The sequence below is a fragment of the Hyaena hyaena genome, unplaced genomic scaffold (assembly GCF_003009895.1).
Source record: "Hyaena hyaena isolate Hyena2069 unplaced genomic scaffold, ASM300989v1 scaffold_66, whole genome shotgun sequence".
Lineage (NCBI taxonomy): Eukaryota > Metazoa > Chordata > Mammalia > Carnivora > Hyaenidae > Hyaena > Hyaena hyaena.
The window spans coordinates 3,231,799-3,252,009 of NW_024080696.1; the positions used below are offsets into that span (position 1 = coordinate 3,231,799).

The 20,211-nt window shown below is 37.1% G+C and overlaps 1 protein-coding gene across 2 annotated transcripts; it reads left to right on the forward strand.

Annotated features, from left to right (window-relative positions):
- Positions 1–904: 904 nt before the first annotated feature.
- Positions 905–17,632, forward strand: SRSF12 (serine and arginine rich splicing factor 12). Of its 2 annotated transcripts, none has more exons than XM_039232180.1 (5): positions 905–1,093; positions 9,330–9,436; positions 10,733–10,834; positions 10,986–11,127; positions 17,077–17,632. In XM_039232180.1, the coding sequence occupies exons 1-5, from the start codon at positions 1,029–1,031 to the stop codon at positions 17,444–17,446; spliced, it is 786 nt and encodes a 261-aa protein (XP_039088111.1). In that variant the 5' UTR covers positions 905–1,028; the 3' UTR covers positions 17,447–17,632. The 2 variants fall into 2 exon arrangements, with proteins under 2 accessions (XP_039088111.1, XP_039088112.1); XM_039232181.1 differs by lacking the exon at positions 905–1,093 and adding an exon at positions 1,186–1,542 and having other exon boundaries at positions 9,330–9,434; positions 10,731–10,834.
- Positions 17,633–20,211: the final 2,579 nt, after the last annotated feature.

Consider the following 20,211-nt stretch of genomic DNA (forward strand, 5'->3'; position numbering starts at 1 on the left):
AAACTTTACATTTGCTTAATTGCCACTGCCTTTTCATTGCTTTCTTCTACATCACGTATTCATTCGTTCATTTGTTTATTGTTGGACCCTCTCTCTAGAGTAAGGGTTGGGACTATATCCCACACCTAGCACATTCCTGGTGCATCGCAGGCATTCAGTAAACATCTAAATGTACGTACCCACAGCTGAATAGTGTGCCCTAAGTGAAGAATCAAAATACAGACAAAACCTCGAATCCTCTCATTTTGAAACCCTTATTAGGCTCGGGGCTAAAGGAACCGTTGGAGGACAAGTTCCAAGGTCTTGCGCCGAGGACGTAGGGATGAGGGCCCCAAGGGGCCATCCAGTTATTCAGCAGTTGAACTCAACCTTCACTTCCACCCTCTCCGACGACTCCGACACCCTCTCTCCGGATCCTCTAACCCCAGCCTCAGCTCCTAGGACCCCGCTGGCCTCCGCCCTCCTGACACACTCTGACCCCAGCCGCTCCCTTTCCAGACCCCTCGGACTCCAGCCTCCAGCCTGGCCCCCTCCCGGGATCCCCGCGTACCTCGGCACCGCCCCATCCCCAGATCTCCTCGGAACCTGGGACCCTGCCACACCGCCCCCTCCCAGATCCTCTCTTGCACCGCCCCTTTCTTTTCAGATTCCCTCGGTCTGCGGGACCCCGCGCCGTCTTCTCTCCGGATCTCTTCGCACCCCGGGACTCCTGCGCAGCCCCTTCCCGGATCCTGGCGGACCCCGGCACCGCCCCCTCCTCCCTGGATCTTCAGGACCCCGCGCCGCCCCCTCCCCGGATCCCATCGGCTCGGGCTCCGCCCCCGCGCGGTCCGCACGGACAAGCTCGCGCGGCGCAGCGCCCCCCCGCCCCGCGCCCGCCTCTGCGGCTGCGCGCTCGCGGGGCCGAGGCCGAGGGGAGGGGGTCGCGCCGGGGGCCGGCGGAGCTGCTGTGGCGGCAGCGGCAACTGCGAGAAACGGAGCGAGCCTGGCGGCCGCGGGCAGGCCCGTAGGCACCGGAGGAAGCGGTCATGTCGCGCTACACGAGGCCCCCCAACACCTCCCTGTTCGTCAGGAACGTCGCAGACGCCACCAGGTGAGCGGCGGCTGCGGCCGCAGGTTGGCGCGCGGGGGAGGGGCCGGGTAACGGCAGAATCGCGGAGCCGGGTCGCGGCCCCCCGGCTGTGCCTGGCGCCTGCCCGGCCGCTGGCCGGGCCTGTGCTGTCGGCGGAGGCGTCCTTCCCGGGAGCGGTGCGAATCCTCGGGCTACTCCAGGCCGGGACTAGCGCCTCCCCTCTCCCGGCCGGCGTTCCGCCCCGGCGCAGCGCACCGCTGGGACCGGGCCCCGAGCCCGGGAGATCGGTGCCCATCCCTTGCTTGAGGACCGGCGGCGCGCAGGCTCCTGCTTTCCCGGTAGCCAAGGTGCCTCCCCGCCCCTGGCCGACAGTGTTTCCCTCGGGCCATTGCCTGCGATTCGACTCCTTTGTCGCCGTAACCCTTTAAAGCTGCGCGTCTTGTGTCCTACATGAAGAGGAATTGGGGATGGTGAGAACGTATTATAAAATAATGCGTACCTTGGGCCTTACTATTTCCGTTCTCTCAGTGTGGTCTGCTTACAAGGGATGCTGATTACATTTTGTTACACAATACAAAGGATGGCTTCAGTGAATGAGATTTATGTTTTTCTATAAAGTTCAGAATGCAATATAAACACCCATGATATGGTTGGGTTAGACTTGCCTGGTCCGGTGAGATGCTCTCGGTCCACACATCACCCTCCCCGCCTTGACAATTCTTGCCTACATAGTGCTTAAACATAAATATTAAAGAATGACTTCTTCATCATAAAGCACTTTCTCCCTTAAGAGGAGCCAGAAAGAATGATAGAGGGTGAGATAGGGGCATAAATAGACATTTCCATTTCACTGGGTTTACTTAATTTACTTCCCACTCAACCTTTTTAGGTCTGAAATAGCATCTTTATAGTATATACGGAAAATTTGAAGCTCAGAGTTTTAGTGATTTAACTGGGCTTAATGGCTTCAGACATCTAAATATTGGAGCCCTTGACTCCAGAGCCATCTAGAGGAATCATTGTAATTTACCTTTGAGGAGTAAGTGTTAAGTATTTTTTTATTTGATCTCTACTGTTATGTATGTCACAACTATAGTGTGTGGGTTAAAATACCTTAATAATGTCTAAAAGATGCCTGTGTTTCTATTTCACCTCTCAACCCGCTTATCAATACATAGGAAACAAATGTTTATAATTGGGGCAGGTTTAAAAAAAAAAAAAAAAAAGTCCCACAGTTAGAGACCACCTGAATGCTAAGGAAGCATCTAGTCTTTCTGGTGTGTCTACAAAGAAAAAAGAGAGGTTTCCAGTTCCAGTGGTCAACAGTGTCCAGCCAGGGTAATATGAATGAGTGAAGTTGTTGGGTTCTAAGGCACAATAGGACGGTGTGGACTGTAGCGGATAGAAAAGAATACATGGCCATGTAAAGGGGGTGGCAGCGGGTACTACTGGCTCCAACTAGCTACTACATAGACATTTGCACTTGTTGCCACATAGTCCTAATTCTCTAAAGAAATCAGAAACTTGTGTTTGAGTGTGGATTCTGTTTCAAAATGCTGGCATTTATTACATCGAATCATATGAGATTCCTCTTTTTGTAGGTTTAAAAGCTGGAAAGTATTGGCAGTTTTGTGCTTCAGCACGCCTTAAAATTTTTTTAAATGCTGTGCTGGACAAATAAAACACATCACATGGCACGTGATCTCTAATCTAGATAATCCACCATTAGTAATCAAGACTGAAAATTGAGATTTATTGATTTCCAATTTTTTTTTTTTTACCACTTTTTAGCACTGCCACTGGGGGCAGTCATCTAGATTAGTATTAATGGAATAATAATCACTGATATTTGTTGAGTATTCACTGTGTTAAACACTGTAAACACTTTGCATATGTTACCTTACTAAATTTTCACAATAACCCTGTAATGTATGTTCTTTATTAATCCCATTTCACAGATTAAAAACTGAGGCTTGGAGAAATTAAGTTTCTTACCTAAAATATCCCAGCTGCTGAGTAGTTTTGTGAAGGTAGAATCATTACATGTAACCTGTATTAAGAGCTTTTTTGTACAGAGTGGCATGCAGTGTAAGTTAACTAGCAATATGGCAACCAGACACATTTGAAGTTACCTTTAACCGTTAGTGTGCCTGTAAAGAAAATCACTGGTATAAATGCTAAATAGGGCATGAAATTATATATACAGTGTGATTTCAATTATATTAATAAAATGAAGAAAGGAAAAACTATAGAAAATAACCCTGAAAAGAAATCAATTTGAGTGATTTTCCTTTTCCTGTTTTCAAATTTTATTTAATAAAATGTTTTATAACAAAGCCAAATTTTATTAAAACGCTTCTTTGTGCCCCTCCCATGTGCTCGCTCTCTCTCACACACACAAAATAAAAAATATAAACTTCAAAAATTTTTTAAAGTTAAGCATCCCTCTCTTGACTTCGACTCAGGTAATGATCTCACAGTTCATAAATTCAAGCCCTATATTGGGCTCTGTGAATTTTTCTTTTAAATGCTTCTTTTGCAGTAGCCATTTTAATATGTGTCATAAAGCACAAGACATTAAAAGGTGTTATGGCTTAGCTTAAATTTTTTTAGGCATGAAATTGAGCATAAGAACTAAAGATTAAATCTTAAAAATACATTTTAGGGGTGCCTGGCTGGCTTAATCGGTGGAACATGCAGCTTTTGACCTTATGGTTGTCGGTTCAAGTCTCACGTTGGGTGTAGAGATTACTTTAAAAATGTTAAAAACCTTTAAAAAAATTTCTTAAATACATTTCATGCTGTTATAACTTGTATTTTCTTTTCACTAGTGAAACAAGATCTGGATCAGGAAGAATATTAATATCTTTGCTTTTTCACTATGTAGGAGAATAATTTTTTTTTTAAATGTCAGATACAGTGATGGAACAGAGTAATGTCAAATTCCAAATACAACATTCTCATTTTGATGCATAACCTCATGTTACGTTGGGGAACAACCATCAAGTACCTCGTTTGGATATAATTAGCAGCATTCTTTGGCTACAGTGTGTATAAGACTATATTAATATTGATGGTGATACAGAAAAAGCATTAAACAGAATTCAGCAAGACTCACGAGAAAAAGTGTCAACAAACTAGGAATAGAAGGGAACTTCCCCAGCCCAATAAAGGGCACCTCTGAAAAGCCTACAGCTAATAAGATACTTATTGGTAAAGGCTGAATGCTTTCCCCCTAAGATCAGAACAGGCCAAAGATGCCCACTCTTCCAACCTCAATTCATCATTTTGTTGCAGGCCCTAACCAGGTAACAAGGCAAGAAAAAGAAATAAAAGACATAAAAATTGTAAAGATAGAAGCAAAACGTGTCCTTATGCTTAGGTGACATGTTTATGTAAACCTATCGTAAGTAATGAGTTAGTAAGTAAGTTATCAGGATACCAGATAAACTTAGGAAAAATCTATTTCTATATATTAGCAAACCGTTGAAAATAATGAAAATTTTAAAACAATTTAATTTGCCTAAGTATCAAAAAACAGACTTAGAAATAATTTAACAAGAACAACAACAATAAAACATGTAATAAAAACCTTTACACTAAAAACTACCATACACTGCCAGGAGAACTTAAAGAAAACATAAATTGATATACCATGTTCTTGGATTCAAAGACAAAATACTAAGTTATCAGTTCTCTCCCAAATTGATCATATTATAGATTCAAGGCATTCCTGATCAAAAGCTGTTTGAAAAATAGAAACTGAGGGTACCTGCCTGGCTCAGTCAGAGTGTGCAACTCTTGATCTTGGGGTTGTGAATTTGAGCCTCACATTGGATATAGAGATTACTAAAATAAATAAATAAATAAATAAATAAATAAATAAACTTGAAAAATACATGAAAAAGGAACTGACAAATTAATTCTAAAATACATTGATATGTAAAGGATCTAGAATAGCCAAAATAATCTAGAAAAAGATCACTGAATGGAAGACTTACCTGACATAAAACCTACTAAAAATATATAGTAATCAAGACAATGTGATTATTGGCCTAAGGATAGACAAATAGATGAATAGAACAGAATAGAGAGTCCATAAAGAATCTATACTTACAGAGCCAGCTGATTTTTGACAAAGGTACCATAGCAGTCTACAGTGAAAAAGGAAAATCTTTTCAACAAATGGACAATGCATACTGGGGAAAATGAACTGCAGCCTCTGCTTGACATTATAATTTGAGCTGGATCCTCAGTTGAAATGGAAAAGATAACAAAACAAAGCTTTTAGAGGAAAACATAGAAGAATGTCTTTATGACCTGGAGATAGGCAAAAATTTCTTACAGGACAGAGAAAGCAATTCCCATAAGAGAGAAAAGAATATTGAAAAATTAGATTTCTTTAATTTAAAATTAGAATTCTTGTTCATTTAAACAATGCTATTAAGAGAGTAAATAGGCAAGCTACAGACTGAGAAAATATCCACAAAACATACACAAAGCAATACAAAGGACTTAAAGAACTTTTATAACTCAATAATAAAAGAGACAAACATTAAAAATTGGCAAAAAGCTCCAACAGACACTTCACAAGGAAAATTAGCACATGAAAAAGTGCTTGAGATCATTTGTCATTTGGGAAGTGCAAATTAAAACCACAGTGAGAGGGCGCCTGGGTGGCTCAGCTGGTTAAGCATTCAACTTTATTTAGGCTCAAATCATGATTTCACTGTTTGTGGGGCCAAGCCCCACATAGGGCCCTCTGCTGACAGCGATCGATTGAGTAGGCTTGGGATTCTCTCTCTCTCTCTCTCTCTCCCCCTCTCTCTCTCCCCCCCTCCCCCCTTCCTCTTCCCCTCCCCCCTCCCCCCTTCCTCTTCCCCTCCCCCTCCCCCTTCCCCTACTCCTCTCATATGTTCTCTCTCTCTCTCAAGATGAGTAAACATTAAACCAAAAAAAACCACAGTGAGATTCCACGTAACTCCTGCTTGAATGGCTAAAATTAAAAAAAAAAACTAGAACAACAACAACAAAACCCTGACAATAGAAAGTGCTTAACTAAAGTTGGCAGAACTGAAACTCATACATTGTGGGTGGGCGTATAAAATGGTACAGCCATTTTGCAGGCCTGTGTGGCAGTTTCATAAAAATTACATATATACACATCCTCTTTAACCCAGAAATACAGCTGATAGGTATTAACAGGAAATAATTGACCCATACACATGAGATGTTGCACCTATCTGGTCATTAGGTAAATTAAAATTAAAACAACAGTAAGATATCCATTCACTTTATATCCTTCAGGATGATAAGAATTAAAAATGTTAATGAGGAGGTGGAGTAATGGGAATTCTTATGTATGTTTTGAGGAGTATAAACTTATTTGGTCACTTTGGAGAGCAAGTAGTCAAGCTGAAGATAAGCCTGCTCTCCAGCCCACCAGTTGTTGCATTGTGATACATCCAACAGGCAGCATCTTAAATGTTTTTCCACAGAAAGATGGATAAGTAAATTGTGATTTATTGATAATATCAATACAGAGTTAAAATGAGTGTACTAGACTACATAGAGAAATCTCAAGGGAGGAAAAGGCAAGGAGTAAAATTATACAAATAGCCTGATACCATTTATATGAAGTTTGATATATGCAAAAACATGTAATTATGACATATTAACTTATAGTAAAAATACAAAGTTATGCAGAGGAATGATGAATATATGATTGTCTCTAAGGTAGAATAATATGTCTCGTTTCTAAAAAAAATTACTGAAAATGATGACACGTATTGAGATATAATAAATCTTGGTGGATTCATAGGTGTTTATTGTATTCTCTAATTTTCTGAATTTCAAAATGACATCAAAAATACAAAAATAAATGAGAACAAAACAACAGCTAACAGCTGTGGGAGTGGTGACAATGGGAGCCAGCTCTTTTGAGAAGTTTTGCTCCTTCAGATTCCTGTCACCCTTGGCTTCTGGGATTCCAAGCCTCCGTTACACACATTGCTCCAACCTCCATTATACCATCTAAGATCCTTTTCCTGTCAGCCATTCACATTTGTTGATGGGATTGCCTGCCTCAGAAAACATTCATTTGAAGTCTAGGTTTGCTGCTGGCTGTATGTACCTCTGGGCAAGGTAACCTCTCATTCTTAGTCTCCTTGACAATAATTACTAAATGCTAAGTCAATATTTTGAGTGTCTACTTTGTGCTAACCAACTGTGCTAGGTAGGTACACTGGTGAAGACACCTGCTTTAAAAGTGGTTCTCAACCCTGATTCTCAGAATTTCCTGTGAAACTCTTTAAAAAACTAAACCTACCTAGGGCCCACCAGGGGAAGTACTGATTGGAACTAGGGTTAATGCATCAGGCTGGAGTACCTGTTTCTATATCATCTCCTTTGCAAATGATTCCAATACTCAGGAATGGTTGAGAATCATTACCCTGTGGTCTGTTCTGTGGCAGCAGGAATGTTGTTCTCCATCACATCCCTAGAGCCTAGCCAGAGTAGGTGCTCAGTATGTATTTGTTGAATGAATTAAAAAAAAGACATTGTCACTACCCTCTAAAGGTAATAGTTTCGGGGAAGGCAGATAAGCATTTTATAATAAGTATTAAATGAAACAAAATACAATAAAGGATGTGATGTCAGTTGCACTGTCTGGTATATAGTGGACATTTAATCATAGTTGAATTCACATCTCTAGCTTTAATCACTTACTTTTAGTCTTGAAAGAAAAGTAAAATTATTTAATCATAATTTTCAGTTGTTTACAGAACTGTTTCTTAAATATTTTTTTTAATGATCTCTACACCCAACATAGGGCTCAGGCTCACAACCCTGAGATTGAGAGTTGCATGCTCTGTCTACTGAGCCAGCCATGCCCCCAGTTTACAGAGCTCTTATGGATGTTCTGCCATCACCTCAAATCCAGCATTTCTTTTGCCTCTCTCCTCCCTAGACAATCTAACTTCTCTTTTCCAGCTAATTTTTGTCACTGACACTTCCTTCCATTTGCCCAAGCCAGCAGCTCTGCAGTCATCATTGAGTCTTCTTTCTGTGTATTATGTTTTGAAGTACTCCTGTTTCTTCTGGGCCATGTTTTGTGCTCATAGCTTGAGGGTGAATCTCTAAGATCTCCATGAGGTGGTAGGTGCAGTGATTAAGAACACAGACTGGTGTCAGGTTGTGGAAGTTTGATTCTAGTTCTATCATTTGCTGGCTTGCTGACCTTAGGTGAATTCATATGTCTGTGCCCTAACCTTTAAACAACCATAAAGTTGTTAAAGTTAAGGTGAATAGTAGCTGGATTATAAATGCAGTATAATTGTCAGCTATAGATGCTAAGTATTTTGTCTTTTCAGTTAAGTTGTTGCTACATGAAGACGAATAAGCTAAATATTCCTTTGATGTCCCTTCTTTAGTACCTATCACAGTAGAATGTATATAGGAGGCTTAAAAATACTTGTCAGATTTAAGATTATGGCAGTTATTTTGCGCTATGTTTAATAGTAAAACATTTTAAAGCTTGAGAAATAAAATAATTTGAGGACTTCATTAGCATCTAACCTTGTCATCTGAAAATAAAATTAGCATACACATGAAATTATAGTGAGGCAAATGAATGCATTCTTAATGAAATAGTTAACAGAACTCTTTATATTGACAATTGAAATATCTTTTAATAAGTGTAACTTTCAAAGATGGATAATAATTTTCCTGGGTCCTTTTTTTCCCCAATCCGATTAAGCATAACAGCCACCTGGAGTGCTTATAAAAATACACATTTCCAGCCCCTAATGCAGATCTTTTAAATTAGAATCTCTATTGTGGTGCCTGGGTGACTTAGTCGGTTAAGCGTCCGACTTTCGCTTAGGTCATGATCTCGCGGTTCGTGGGTTCGAGCCCCACGTCGGGCTCTGTGCTGACTGCCAGCTCAGAGGCTGGAGCCTGTTTCAGTCTGTGACTCCCTCTCTCTCTGACCCTCCCCTGCTCACTCTTTCTCTCTCCTAGAAATAATAAATAAAAATTAAAAAAAAATAAAATAAATCAGAGTCTCTACAAGTGAGGCCTGAGGATTTATTTACTTTCCTTTTTCCTCCTTTCTAAACCTTGGGTGATTGTTGCGACAATTTTAGTTACTAATCTAGATAATACTTTCTTTTGAAGGTTACAATTGGATTTCCATAGGCAAAATATTTTAATCCAGCTATTCATATTTCTTTGCCTTATTTCTAAAACACTTCAGGCCTGAGGACTTGCGCCGTGAGTTTGGTCGATATGGCCCTATAGTAGACGTTTACATTCCACTTGACTTCTACACCCGCCGCCCAAGAGGATTTGCTTATGTTCAATATCCTTTGTTTTACTGTGTGCATGTGAATGTACTGTGTATCTGTGCAGATATGCATGTGTATTCAGGAGCTTATGTTATGAGATTAATATTGCCTAATTAAATGTGTTTATTTCTCTATCTCAGAAAATCTAAAGCAGTCCACAGTAGCTGGCAAGCACCCCCCAGTTTGAACCAACCTGTTAGCTAGAAACCAAGCATAAACCGAGCAGGCAAGAAAAAAGGCACCTAAAGTTCAAGCATCGAGGAGTAAAGAGGGAGGGTGGACACAGATATAAAGACCTGGAAGAGGGGAAGTCTTTATCAAGCAAAAGACAAAGCCAACAACAGGTTGAGACTTCGGCTTTCCTACATATATTCAGAGTTCCAGAGTCAAAGCCAAGTCTGATTTTGTTGGTTCTGCGTCTCTTATAAAGTCCATCTTGCAAGCCTTAAAGAGTAAAGGTCAAGGTTCAAGATCAAGTGACATTGAGGTAATTGCCAAAGTCTCATTTTGTATTGCATTTCTTGAGCTTTTTTTGTTTTCTATTTTTAAAAAATTAAACTAGTGAACAACCTCCTGAAAAACAGGTAGTCATTTTCTATAGTTTATTTCCATTTTAGTTAGGTTTAATATATAATTTACATAGATAAGGAAGTTTAGTGGGGTATTACAAACCAATATACGTAATTCCAGATGTTCACAGATTGCTTTTGTGTTTCTTTTATAATTATATCCCAAGTAATAAAACATAAAAGTATTTTAAAATAGTAGGTTCAAAAGTAAATATCATTTTTAAAGGTGTAATGTTTTAGGTTACATGTGTCTTTGCAGTTTTGTTTATAAATAATTTTTCCTAAATGTCATATTCAAAAAGGCTTTTAGTGAAAGAGTATTCGTAATTTTAGAATAAAGTCTTCTGTATACTTAAAACCTGATGAATCTTTTACATGAAAGAAAGGAGTGAGTCGTAAACAATTTTTTTTAATCCTAGCCAATGTTGGACATTTTTCTTTCTCATACCATGTTCTTTCACATTATAAGTGCATATTGCAGCTACACTAATGTGTATATTAGAAGTGTAGTTGCACGTTTGTTTTTGTTCTCTTAGATTCTTGTAAATCATAAGGGGGCATTTGTTTTCATAATAAAAGTGAATTTTTTTCTGATTATATATATATATATATATATGGGATGTGAGCTTAATAACTTGGAGTTGTTTTTCCTGTTAATTTCATGTCACATGTAAATAATTCTTCCAAAATAATATTTTTACTTGATATCTGATGTTCAAAGTATCCTTAACAACTAGTCATATTTGAAGATGTTCGCGATGCTGAAGATGCTCTTTATAACCTCAATAGAAAGTGGGTATGTGGCCGTCAAATTGAAATACAGTTTGCACAAGGTGATCGAAAAAGTAAGTGTGACTAAACATTAGATCTTGTTTATTCAGCAGAATGAGTTTTAGCTCTGACAGATTTTTTTAAATTTCAAATTCTTTCAGAAAAGAATACTATTTGAGTAGTTGTTACTGAGGTTTTCAGGTAATAAATTATTTCATATTCTAGCACCAGGCCAAATGAAATCAAAAGAACGTCACCCTTGTTCTCCAAGTGATCATAGGCGATCAAGAAGCCCCAGCCAACGGAGAACTCGAAGTAGAAGTTCTTCATGGGGAAGAAATAGGAGACGATCTGATAGCCTTAAAGAGTGAGTACAAAATACAAAAGTATTAAAAACTTAATTTTCTACTTTTTCTGGAAAACATTTAAAGAGTATTCAAAAACAGGCCTGGCTCAGAATCATTTTGTTTAATATACATAAAGGTCAACTGTAAAAAAAAAAAAAAAGATACACTCCTCTCTATTTGAAGTGTATCGTTAATTTAACTTGGGTTTATTGGATACCTTCCAATGTTTTTATTTCATGATAGACTTAATTTTAATCTTTCTTAATAGAAAAGAAATATGTACTGAAGAAAAAAAAATTTTTTAAATGTATACTTGACAAATAAAATAGAATTTAAAAAATGAAATTTTCCTAACTGAACACAGTAATTAACAATTTAAGTTCTGATGATTGGGTGCCTGGGTGGCTCAGTTGGTTAAGCGGCAGGCTTCACTCAGGTCATGATCTAGTAGTTTGTGGGTTTGAGCTCTGCTTCGGGCTCATTGCTGATAGCTCAGAGCCTGGAGCCTGCTTCAGATTCTGTGTCTCCCTCTCTCTGTCCCTCCCCAACTCATGCTCTGTCTTTCTCTGTCAAAAATAAATAAACGCTAAAAAAAGTTTTTTTAATAAAAATAAAAAAATAAGTAAGTAAATAAATAAAAACTCATAAGAAATATAATCACTTGTGAAAGGAGGTTGAACTTAAAATTAACATAAATCAATATATTTATAAAAGGTAAATTATTTTCAAAAATAAATTACAAGTATGGTACTATTATAAGAAGACATGAAAATAGTAAGTTTTTTCAGAAAAAGATATATGCAGGTTATTTATTTTGCTAGCTAGGACTTTGTTTCTGTTCGAACAATAGTAAATCACAATGAAAATTAATAACTTGGTGAAGCTATTTAAATAACTGAAATTGTATTAGCATTTTTAAGTTCTTAAATAATTGTAGTATTTTTCTTGAGTTTTAATGCTGTAGTTTTTTCGTAGGCATGTAACATTTTAAGGTAAATTTTCCTTAAGAATGATCAGTATTGGGGTTCAGTCAGTGGAGCAGGCAACTCTTGCTCTTGATCTTGGGGTCATGAGTTTGAACCCATGTTGAGTGTAGAGTTTACTATTAAAAAAAAAAACAAAAAAAAAACAAGGGGCGCCTGGGTGGCTCAGTCAGTTAAGCATCCGACTTCAACTCAGGTCATGATCTCTTGGTCCATGAGTTTGAGCCCCACGTCCAGCTCTATGCTGACAGCTTGGAACCTGGCACCTACTTCAGATTCTGTGTCTCCCTCTCTCTTCCCCTCCACTGCTCATCCTTGTTTTTCTCTCTCTCTCTCAAAGATAAACATTTAAAAAAAAATTTTTTTTTAACGTTTTTTATTTCTGAGAGAGAGACAGCATGAAAAGGGGAGGGTCAGAGAGAGGGAGACACAGAATCTTAAACAGCCTCCAGGCTCTGAGCTGGCTGTCAGCACAGAGCCTGATGCGGGGCTTGAACCCATGAACTGTGAGATCATGACCTAAGCCCAAGTCGGACGCTTGGCTTAGGACTGAGCCACCTAGGCGCCCCACATTTAAAAATTATTTTTTAAAAATTATCAGCATTTAAATAATAATAAAAAAAAAAAATTATCAGCATTTACACTAATATCCTTTTTCTGTGAGAAATAAGAGCCCTCCTGGGCCACACATAGTACACCTAAGCTCTATACAAGCCCACATAACTTCAGATGAAAGATCACCAGGGCTGCTCAGTTTCTCTCTGGGCCCTCCGTTCCTCAACTCCAAGAGCCTAGCCAAGAAAAAGCCCAGTATACGTATATGTACCAGAGCTAGAAAGTTAGTCTTTGCCCCAGGTTCCTAGATTTAAAAACAAGACTGTGGAGTGATCTGGCTCCAGTCCCTCCAGCCAGGTGGAAGTCAAAGATAAGAAGTGAGAACTACATCTACATTCTATGATTTTTTTAATATCCAGGAATCCTGATTGCTGGAAAATATGGCCATGTCAGAACTCTACAATCTTGCATATTAGTTCAGTATCTCTCTTTGGGTGTGAACAAATACCTTGATTTGGCCCGTCCTTATGGAGGCATGAAGCAGGGAGGAAGCCCTAAGCACCTTTTATAATTCAGGAGAACCCAGTCAGGATTGAGCCACTACCAAGATTGGTGAAGAAATATTTAGAAATAGTCCTAACAGGAACTTAATCCTTTTTATCGTATTTTCTCTGATAGTATAAGAATATAAACTTCCTTTGCATCTATGGAGAACAGTCAAGTTTATCCATGGCTAAGGGAAAGCCATTTTCCCATTGATTAATTATTTGAGATTTAGACTGATACACAGTTTCTGTACTCAAGTACAAAATTATATTTATGGAACTTAAAACATAGAGCAAATCAAGATTTAAAAAAATTTTTACATGCCTTGTATATAGGAAAGCCACACTGATAACAGTGCTACTGCTTCTGATTTCACAGAGGATATAAGGGAGTAATGTTCAACAGTTTACATTACTATGAAATTTATATCTGTATACTGTACACATATTTTATGTCTATATATATAACTATCCATATATAGAAACTGTACATATATATTTTATCATAAGTTTAGAATGATGCAAGTGGTATGTATAAAATGAATGATTTACAGATCAGAGATCAAAGTAGGTATAATATTGTGCCTAACGCAGCACTGTTGTAACCTACTGAATAATATTCATTGGCCTTTGTGAAAAAGACTTAAGTTTATGAAAGAAAAAAGAAGTAAATTGCCCATTTGACTGATTGGGAATGTCAGTTGTTTGCCAAATGTAATAGAGACATAATTACCTAGTTTTTCTCCTGATTAATCTAAAAAAGGTGAATGTTCACATCATTTTATGCTTTCTAGTGAAAGTAAAGTATGACACTTAGCTGGAGAAAATTTTAAAATGTCTGTCGGATGGTTCAGTTGTTTTGAGTGTCTGACTTCGGCTCAGGTCATGATCTCAAGGTTTGTGGGTTTGAGCCCCACATTGGGCTCACTGCTGTCAGTGCAGAGCCTGCTTGGGATCCTCTTTCCCATTCTCTCTCTGCCCCTCCCTCACTTGTGCTCTCACTCTCAAAAGTAAATAAAACATTAAAAAAATAGGTTTTAGTTGTTTTTAAAAAAGTGTTCATCAATTATCCCAAATCCTCATGGAGTATCAGGAATAGAAAGAACCACATCTTCTTGTAAGACAGTTCTGTTTTGTTTTGTACTCATCATAAAATCATTGCTTAACTTCTCTGACCTCAGGTTTTTTCATTTGTATAATTGTATTAAAGAGAATGTAGATCTTACCTAGCACTCATGATATTCATAAGGATCAATTTTCTGTGTGCATGTGTGTGAATGAATCAGTATAAGCCTAACATACTATAAGTAAATACAGTATAAGGGGTATTATCTTAGACTAAAAAGAGGTCTCTTATTTTGTGTTTAGTGGATATGGATTAAAAAAAAAAAAGACAAAACTAGTGAGGCACCTGGGTGGCTCAGTCAGTTGAATCTTCCTCTTGATTTCAGCTCAGGTCTTGATCTCATGATTTGTAAGTTTGAGCCCCACATCAGGCTCTGTGCTCTCCGCACGGAACCTGCTTTGGATCCTCTGTCTCATTCTCTCTGCCCTTCCCTCACTCACACTCTTTCTTTCAAAAATAAATAAACATTGGAGCGCCTGGGTGGCTTAGTCGGTTAAGCGTCCGACTTTCGCTTAGGTCATGATCTCGCGGTTCCTGGGTTCAAGCCCTGCGTCAGGCTCTGTGCTGACTGCCGGCTCAGAGCCTGGAGCCTGTTTCGGTCTGTGACTCCCTCTCTCTGACCCTCCCCTGCTCACACTGTCTCTCTCTCTCTCTCCTAGAAATAAATAAAACATTAAAAAATTAAAAAAATAATAAATAAATAAACATTTAAAAAAATTACTCTATTGTTTCTTGATATAATAGTCAGCTGTCAGTCTTAATGTTACTCCTTTAAAGTAAGATGTCTTACTCTCCAGGGTTTACTGAGCTGCTTGAAATTGTGAGTTGATGCCTTTCATTAGTTTAGGAAAATTCGAGGCTATTATCTCTTCAAACATTGCTTCTGCCTCATTCAGTTTTTCTCCTTGGCTGTGTGACTGTGTAGTACCTATCTTTTAGGCTTTGTTCTGGGTTTCTTAAAATTCCTTTTCTCTCATTGTGTTTCAGTATATATGTTTTTCTAATAATCTCTTTTATAGTTCAGTTCACTTTTTCTTCTATATCTATATTGATGTTAAATTGATGTAATGACTTTTACATTTCAGATATATATTTTCATTTCTAAAATGTCCATTTGTTTCTTTCTATAGATTCCAGTATTCTGGTGAACTTCTCCATTTTTTTTTAACATTTTGCCTGTCTTTTCTTATTTTCTTGAACACATTAGTCATAGTAATTTTTATTTTTTTTATTTTTTTTATTTTTATTTTTTTTTCTTTTTTAAATGTTTTATTTATTTCTAGGAGAGAGAGAGAGAGAGAGACAGCGCGAGCAGGGGAGGGTCAGAGAGAGGGAGTCACAGACTGAAACAGGCTCCAGGCTCTGAGCCGGCAGTCAGCACAGAGCCCGACGCGGGGCTCGAACCCACGAACCGCGAGATCATGACCTAAGCGAAAGTCGGACGCCCAACCGACTAAGCCACCCAGGCGCCCCTAGTCATAGTAATTTTTAAAAACTCCTGTCTGAATATCCAAATTACTTTGGGTCTTTTTTTTTTTTTTGTCTTTTATTTCCTTAGCATTTAGCCATTTTTATCTATTTTTGACATATCTCATGGATTTCTTTATTGGATGTTGGACATTGTTGATGGAAACTTGCAGTGCTTTGGATGACATTCTCCAAAGAAAGTTTTCTTTTAGCAGGTGGAGTATTGGCAGGTTACCTTGGTCCCTTCATGGCTTGGTTTGAGGCATTGTTAAGGCTGATCTATTTTAGCTTTACACTTATTTTTATGGCATGGCTCTTACCTGTAGGATACGGCCCTTCTGGGTTCTTAATTGAAAGCCTAGTTTGTTACTCAAGGCTCTTTGACCTTTGGGGGCTTGAACTCCAGCCTATCTCCCCAGCACCATGTTTCTGATAGAATTTCATCTTAATTCTTGAATCTTCCAACTGCTATTTTTGCTGACCTCGGAGTCTCATTCTCCAAGTGCACAGCTTTTAAAACATGGCCGCCAGTGACCTGAAGAAAATTGGTAGGCAAATTTTAGGAGATTTTTTTTGCTGTCATTTTCTGATCTCTGAGATTTTACCTCTTTAGTAAAAAGTAGCCCCTGAATCCTAACTTGTATCTTATGCTTAGTCAAATAGCCATATTCTGGTTGGGTTCAATTCCACCATGCCAAAATTTGGAACACTGTCTTCGTAAAAGATCCATGGTTTATAACCCCTCAAGTTCTGCTAGGGTTGGTTGGTTATTCTCTAATACCTTTAAACAGTTGTCTTACAAACATTGTTTTGCTTCTTTATATAGCTGTTTTCCATGGGAAGATTAGTCTAATACAAGTTGCTTTATCGTGGCGGGATTCAAAAGTCCTACACATTTGGTTTTGGTTTTTGTTAAACCTAAAATAATTACTTTCTCTCTCTCTTTTTTTTTTTCATCTTTTTTTCCCTTCAGATTTTCATACCTCTTAGAAGTTGTATAACCCAGATTTATTATGCAGGGCATTTTTTCAGAATTGACCTGTATCATAAGATAAACCTAGCAAAGTAAAAATCTTTTAGTCATAGATTGTAGTATAACAAATATTACAAACTTGGTACTTATATTTGAACTAAAAGCATGCATAATAAAATTAAAATTGTTTCTTTTATTTTAATAATAAAATTATAATTAATATTATATAAAATGTATAAATTCCTGAAGTTGCTGTTTCTAAACCTATTAAATGTTTTTTGTGTGAAATACATACTCTTTAACATTCTGGATATTTGCAGGTCTCGACACAGGCGATTTTCTTATAGCCAATCTAAATCTCGCTCCAAATCACTACCAAGGCGGTCTACCTCAGCAAGGCAGTCAAGAACTCCAAGAAGGAATTCTGGTTCTAGAGGACGGTCAAGGTCTAAGTCTTTACCAAAAAGATCCAAGTCAATAGGAAAATCACAATCAAGTTCACCTCAAAAGCAGACTAGCTCAGGAACCAAATCAAGATCACATGGAAGACATTCTGACTCCATAGCAAGATCCCCTTGTAAATCTCCCAAGGGTTATACCAATTCTGAAGCTAAAGCACAAACAGCAAAACACTCTCATTTTCGATCACATTCCAGATCTCGGAGTTATCATCATAAAAACAGCTGGTGAACAGCAGCAGAAGAGTGCTATATAGTCTTGAATATAAGTCATTAAACCTTTCATTATGTTAAATAAAAATTCTTCAAGGCTTATAGAAAATGTGAGTTAATTTGGGCATGTGCAACAAATAAAATCTCTCTAGCTTTGGGTTAATAAAGATTTGGTCTCAATTTGAACGGCCCATACCACAAATTATGATGTGTCTGATGTCACCATTTTATGGACCTTTTTTTGTTTATATTATGGCAAAAGGGTACTTTTCAAAAGAAATGGGTAAAATGGAACTAATACAGAAAATTCTACTTGGAAATTAAGTATTAGTAATACTGATAGGTTTTACAAAAAGATTTTTACTTTAAAGCACTTTTACTTTCATGTAAAAAATAATTATGACTGTATAATTGCATAGGGAAGACTTAAACTATTTGACACCTTATGTGTCTGTTGTATCTTCTCTTTAAACTTGGGCCAATTCCTTGTGGATATTTGTTCATATTATAAAATTCTGACATTCCTAGAAGAATTTATATAGAGATCAAGAATTCAAAAGATAACTATCTCCTGAGCTCAAAAAAGCTTTTCTTTTTACTGTGTGGAACAGCATAGATAAAGTTGACATTAAATTGCATCCTGTACCATGTTCATTCACTTCAGAAATATCAAAACATATAAAAAATACTGAATTTTGAATGGTTGGAGACTACTCTAAAAATTGTATACAGCACTCATAATCCAAAAATACACATATTAAGCCTTATACATTTGAAGAGTAGTGGTACATTTTGTATAAAAATCATATTTTATAACATTATTTCTACATACCTACTTTTCATCCACTAAATTTTTTCTTCTTAGAGCTCTAGCTCAAGACTTTAAATTGTATAGAATAAGTCCTATTATTTTTGAAAGTGTTTAGTAACTTGTAGTAAGGAATCCAAGACTGCATCCTCTATAAGCTTTGTGGTATTCAGATTTACTTTACACTGCCCTTCATTTTTATAAACCAAATAACTTTATTGATATTGCTTTTGTAGTTGTTAAAACTGAGAATTTCTTTAAAAATGTGTTTGTAGTTTGTTTTTCAGAGGGTTTTGGTAGTATTTGTGATAAAATGGTTTTGCATATGATTATTATAGGGGATATATTTATAGAGTTCTACTTGTGTACTTTGTTGAATTATATTGAAAATTAAAAGTTCTCAGTCCATACAATTAATATTTGTATCTAGAATGCGTAAGAAAAATCTGTCTTATATTTTTGGCATATAGAAGCCAGTGTTGCTTCTATTTTTTTTTAATACAAATTCCATTTTTCTTTGCATTTTAGACCCTATGTAAGAAACAACTTTACAAAATAATATGCTGGTAATATTTGGACAAGTACCATAAATTCATGTATACTGTACAGCACTCTCTGAATACGTTTTCTCTGATCACAGCAAAATTTGTTTCTCTTTCAAGTGTTCAGTGTTCTCTTTGAACACTCTTTGAAGTGTTCAGCTGTAATAAAATTTAGTTATAAAATTACATGGCAATGTTGAAAATCTAAAGGATAGTCCAAAGAAGAACAGACAACTATTAATAGTAATGTTTTATATTTCTAAATGTTTGGCTTTATCCACACATATATGCAGTCATTCAAAATGCTAAGTAGAATTTGATTATAGTGTCTTTACTTTTCATTTAATTATATCTTAGTAAAAAGTTAATACAGCAGTGTTTCCTTTTTCTTGTTTTTATTTTTTAATATGGCAGTGTCTCTGAACATGCTTATCCTTTGATTTACCTCTGATTCGGTTTTCCATTGTAATATTTAGGCTTCTTAGGTGGATACTATTTGCTTTGATGGAAAAACTGGAATAATAGTTCAGACATTTTTGAGCATTGACTTGGCACTGCTTTATAAGTTTTACATTATTCACTCATCATCACAACAGCTGTATGAGAAAAATACCACTGCAGATAAAGAGGGTGAGATGCAGAAAGGTTCAGTGATATGCACTAAATCATACAGTTATTAGACTTTGGAGTTGTAGGTGGCTGGACTCCAAACTGCTTCTCACTGTTAGGCTTTTTGTAAGAAGTCTGTGACAGATAATATGCTGAACTAAGATAAGGTTTAGAGGAAAAGGAGAAAATAGAATTAGGAAAATAAATGATTATAAGTGAAAATGGGTTCTGTGTCTTAGTGGAAATTGACACTTGTGCTAGTTCCTTGAGAAATTGTCTTCTGGGTATTTCTCTATTCTAAGATTCACTTTGTTACACAACTGTTTCTTGGACCATTTAAGACAGAATACTTAGGGGTAAGATTGTTAATAAAGCAAATGTTTTACACATCTGTGATCATTTCCTTTAAAGATAATATATTTACTCAGGTACTTCTCAAGTTTAGTGTAGGGGCACTACCTATCCACATTTGTTCAGGATTGGAGAAGTTAATGTCAAAATAAAAATGGCCACTACAACAGCTTGTTTTTCTCATGAATAATTTCCAAGTAGCAGCTGATATTTTGCAGCTGCAAACAGTGGAATATGCCAGATTTTTTTATTTGGAGCCTAGGATTTAATCTTTTGTCACTGGGCTAACTTATTTTTAAATGAAAATTACTAATGTCAAGACTATATATCATTTGTAATATTTACTTGAGATACAGCTATTCTAAGACATACCATTATATTACAAATAAGGATGTCTGCCTTTATTTTCATCCCTTTGCAAAAGGCAAACATAGTAAAAATTTAAAGGAAAAAGTATTTAGAAATACTTTTACA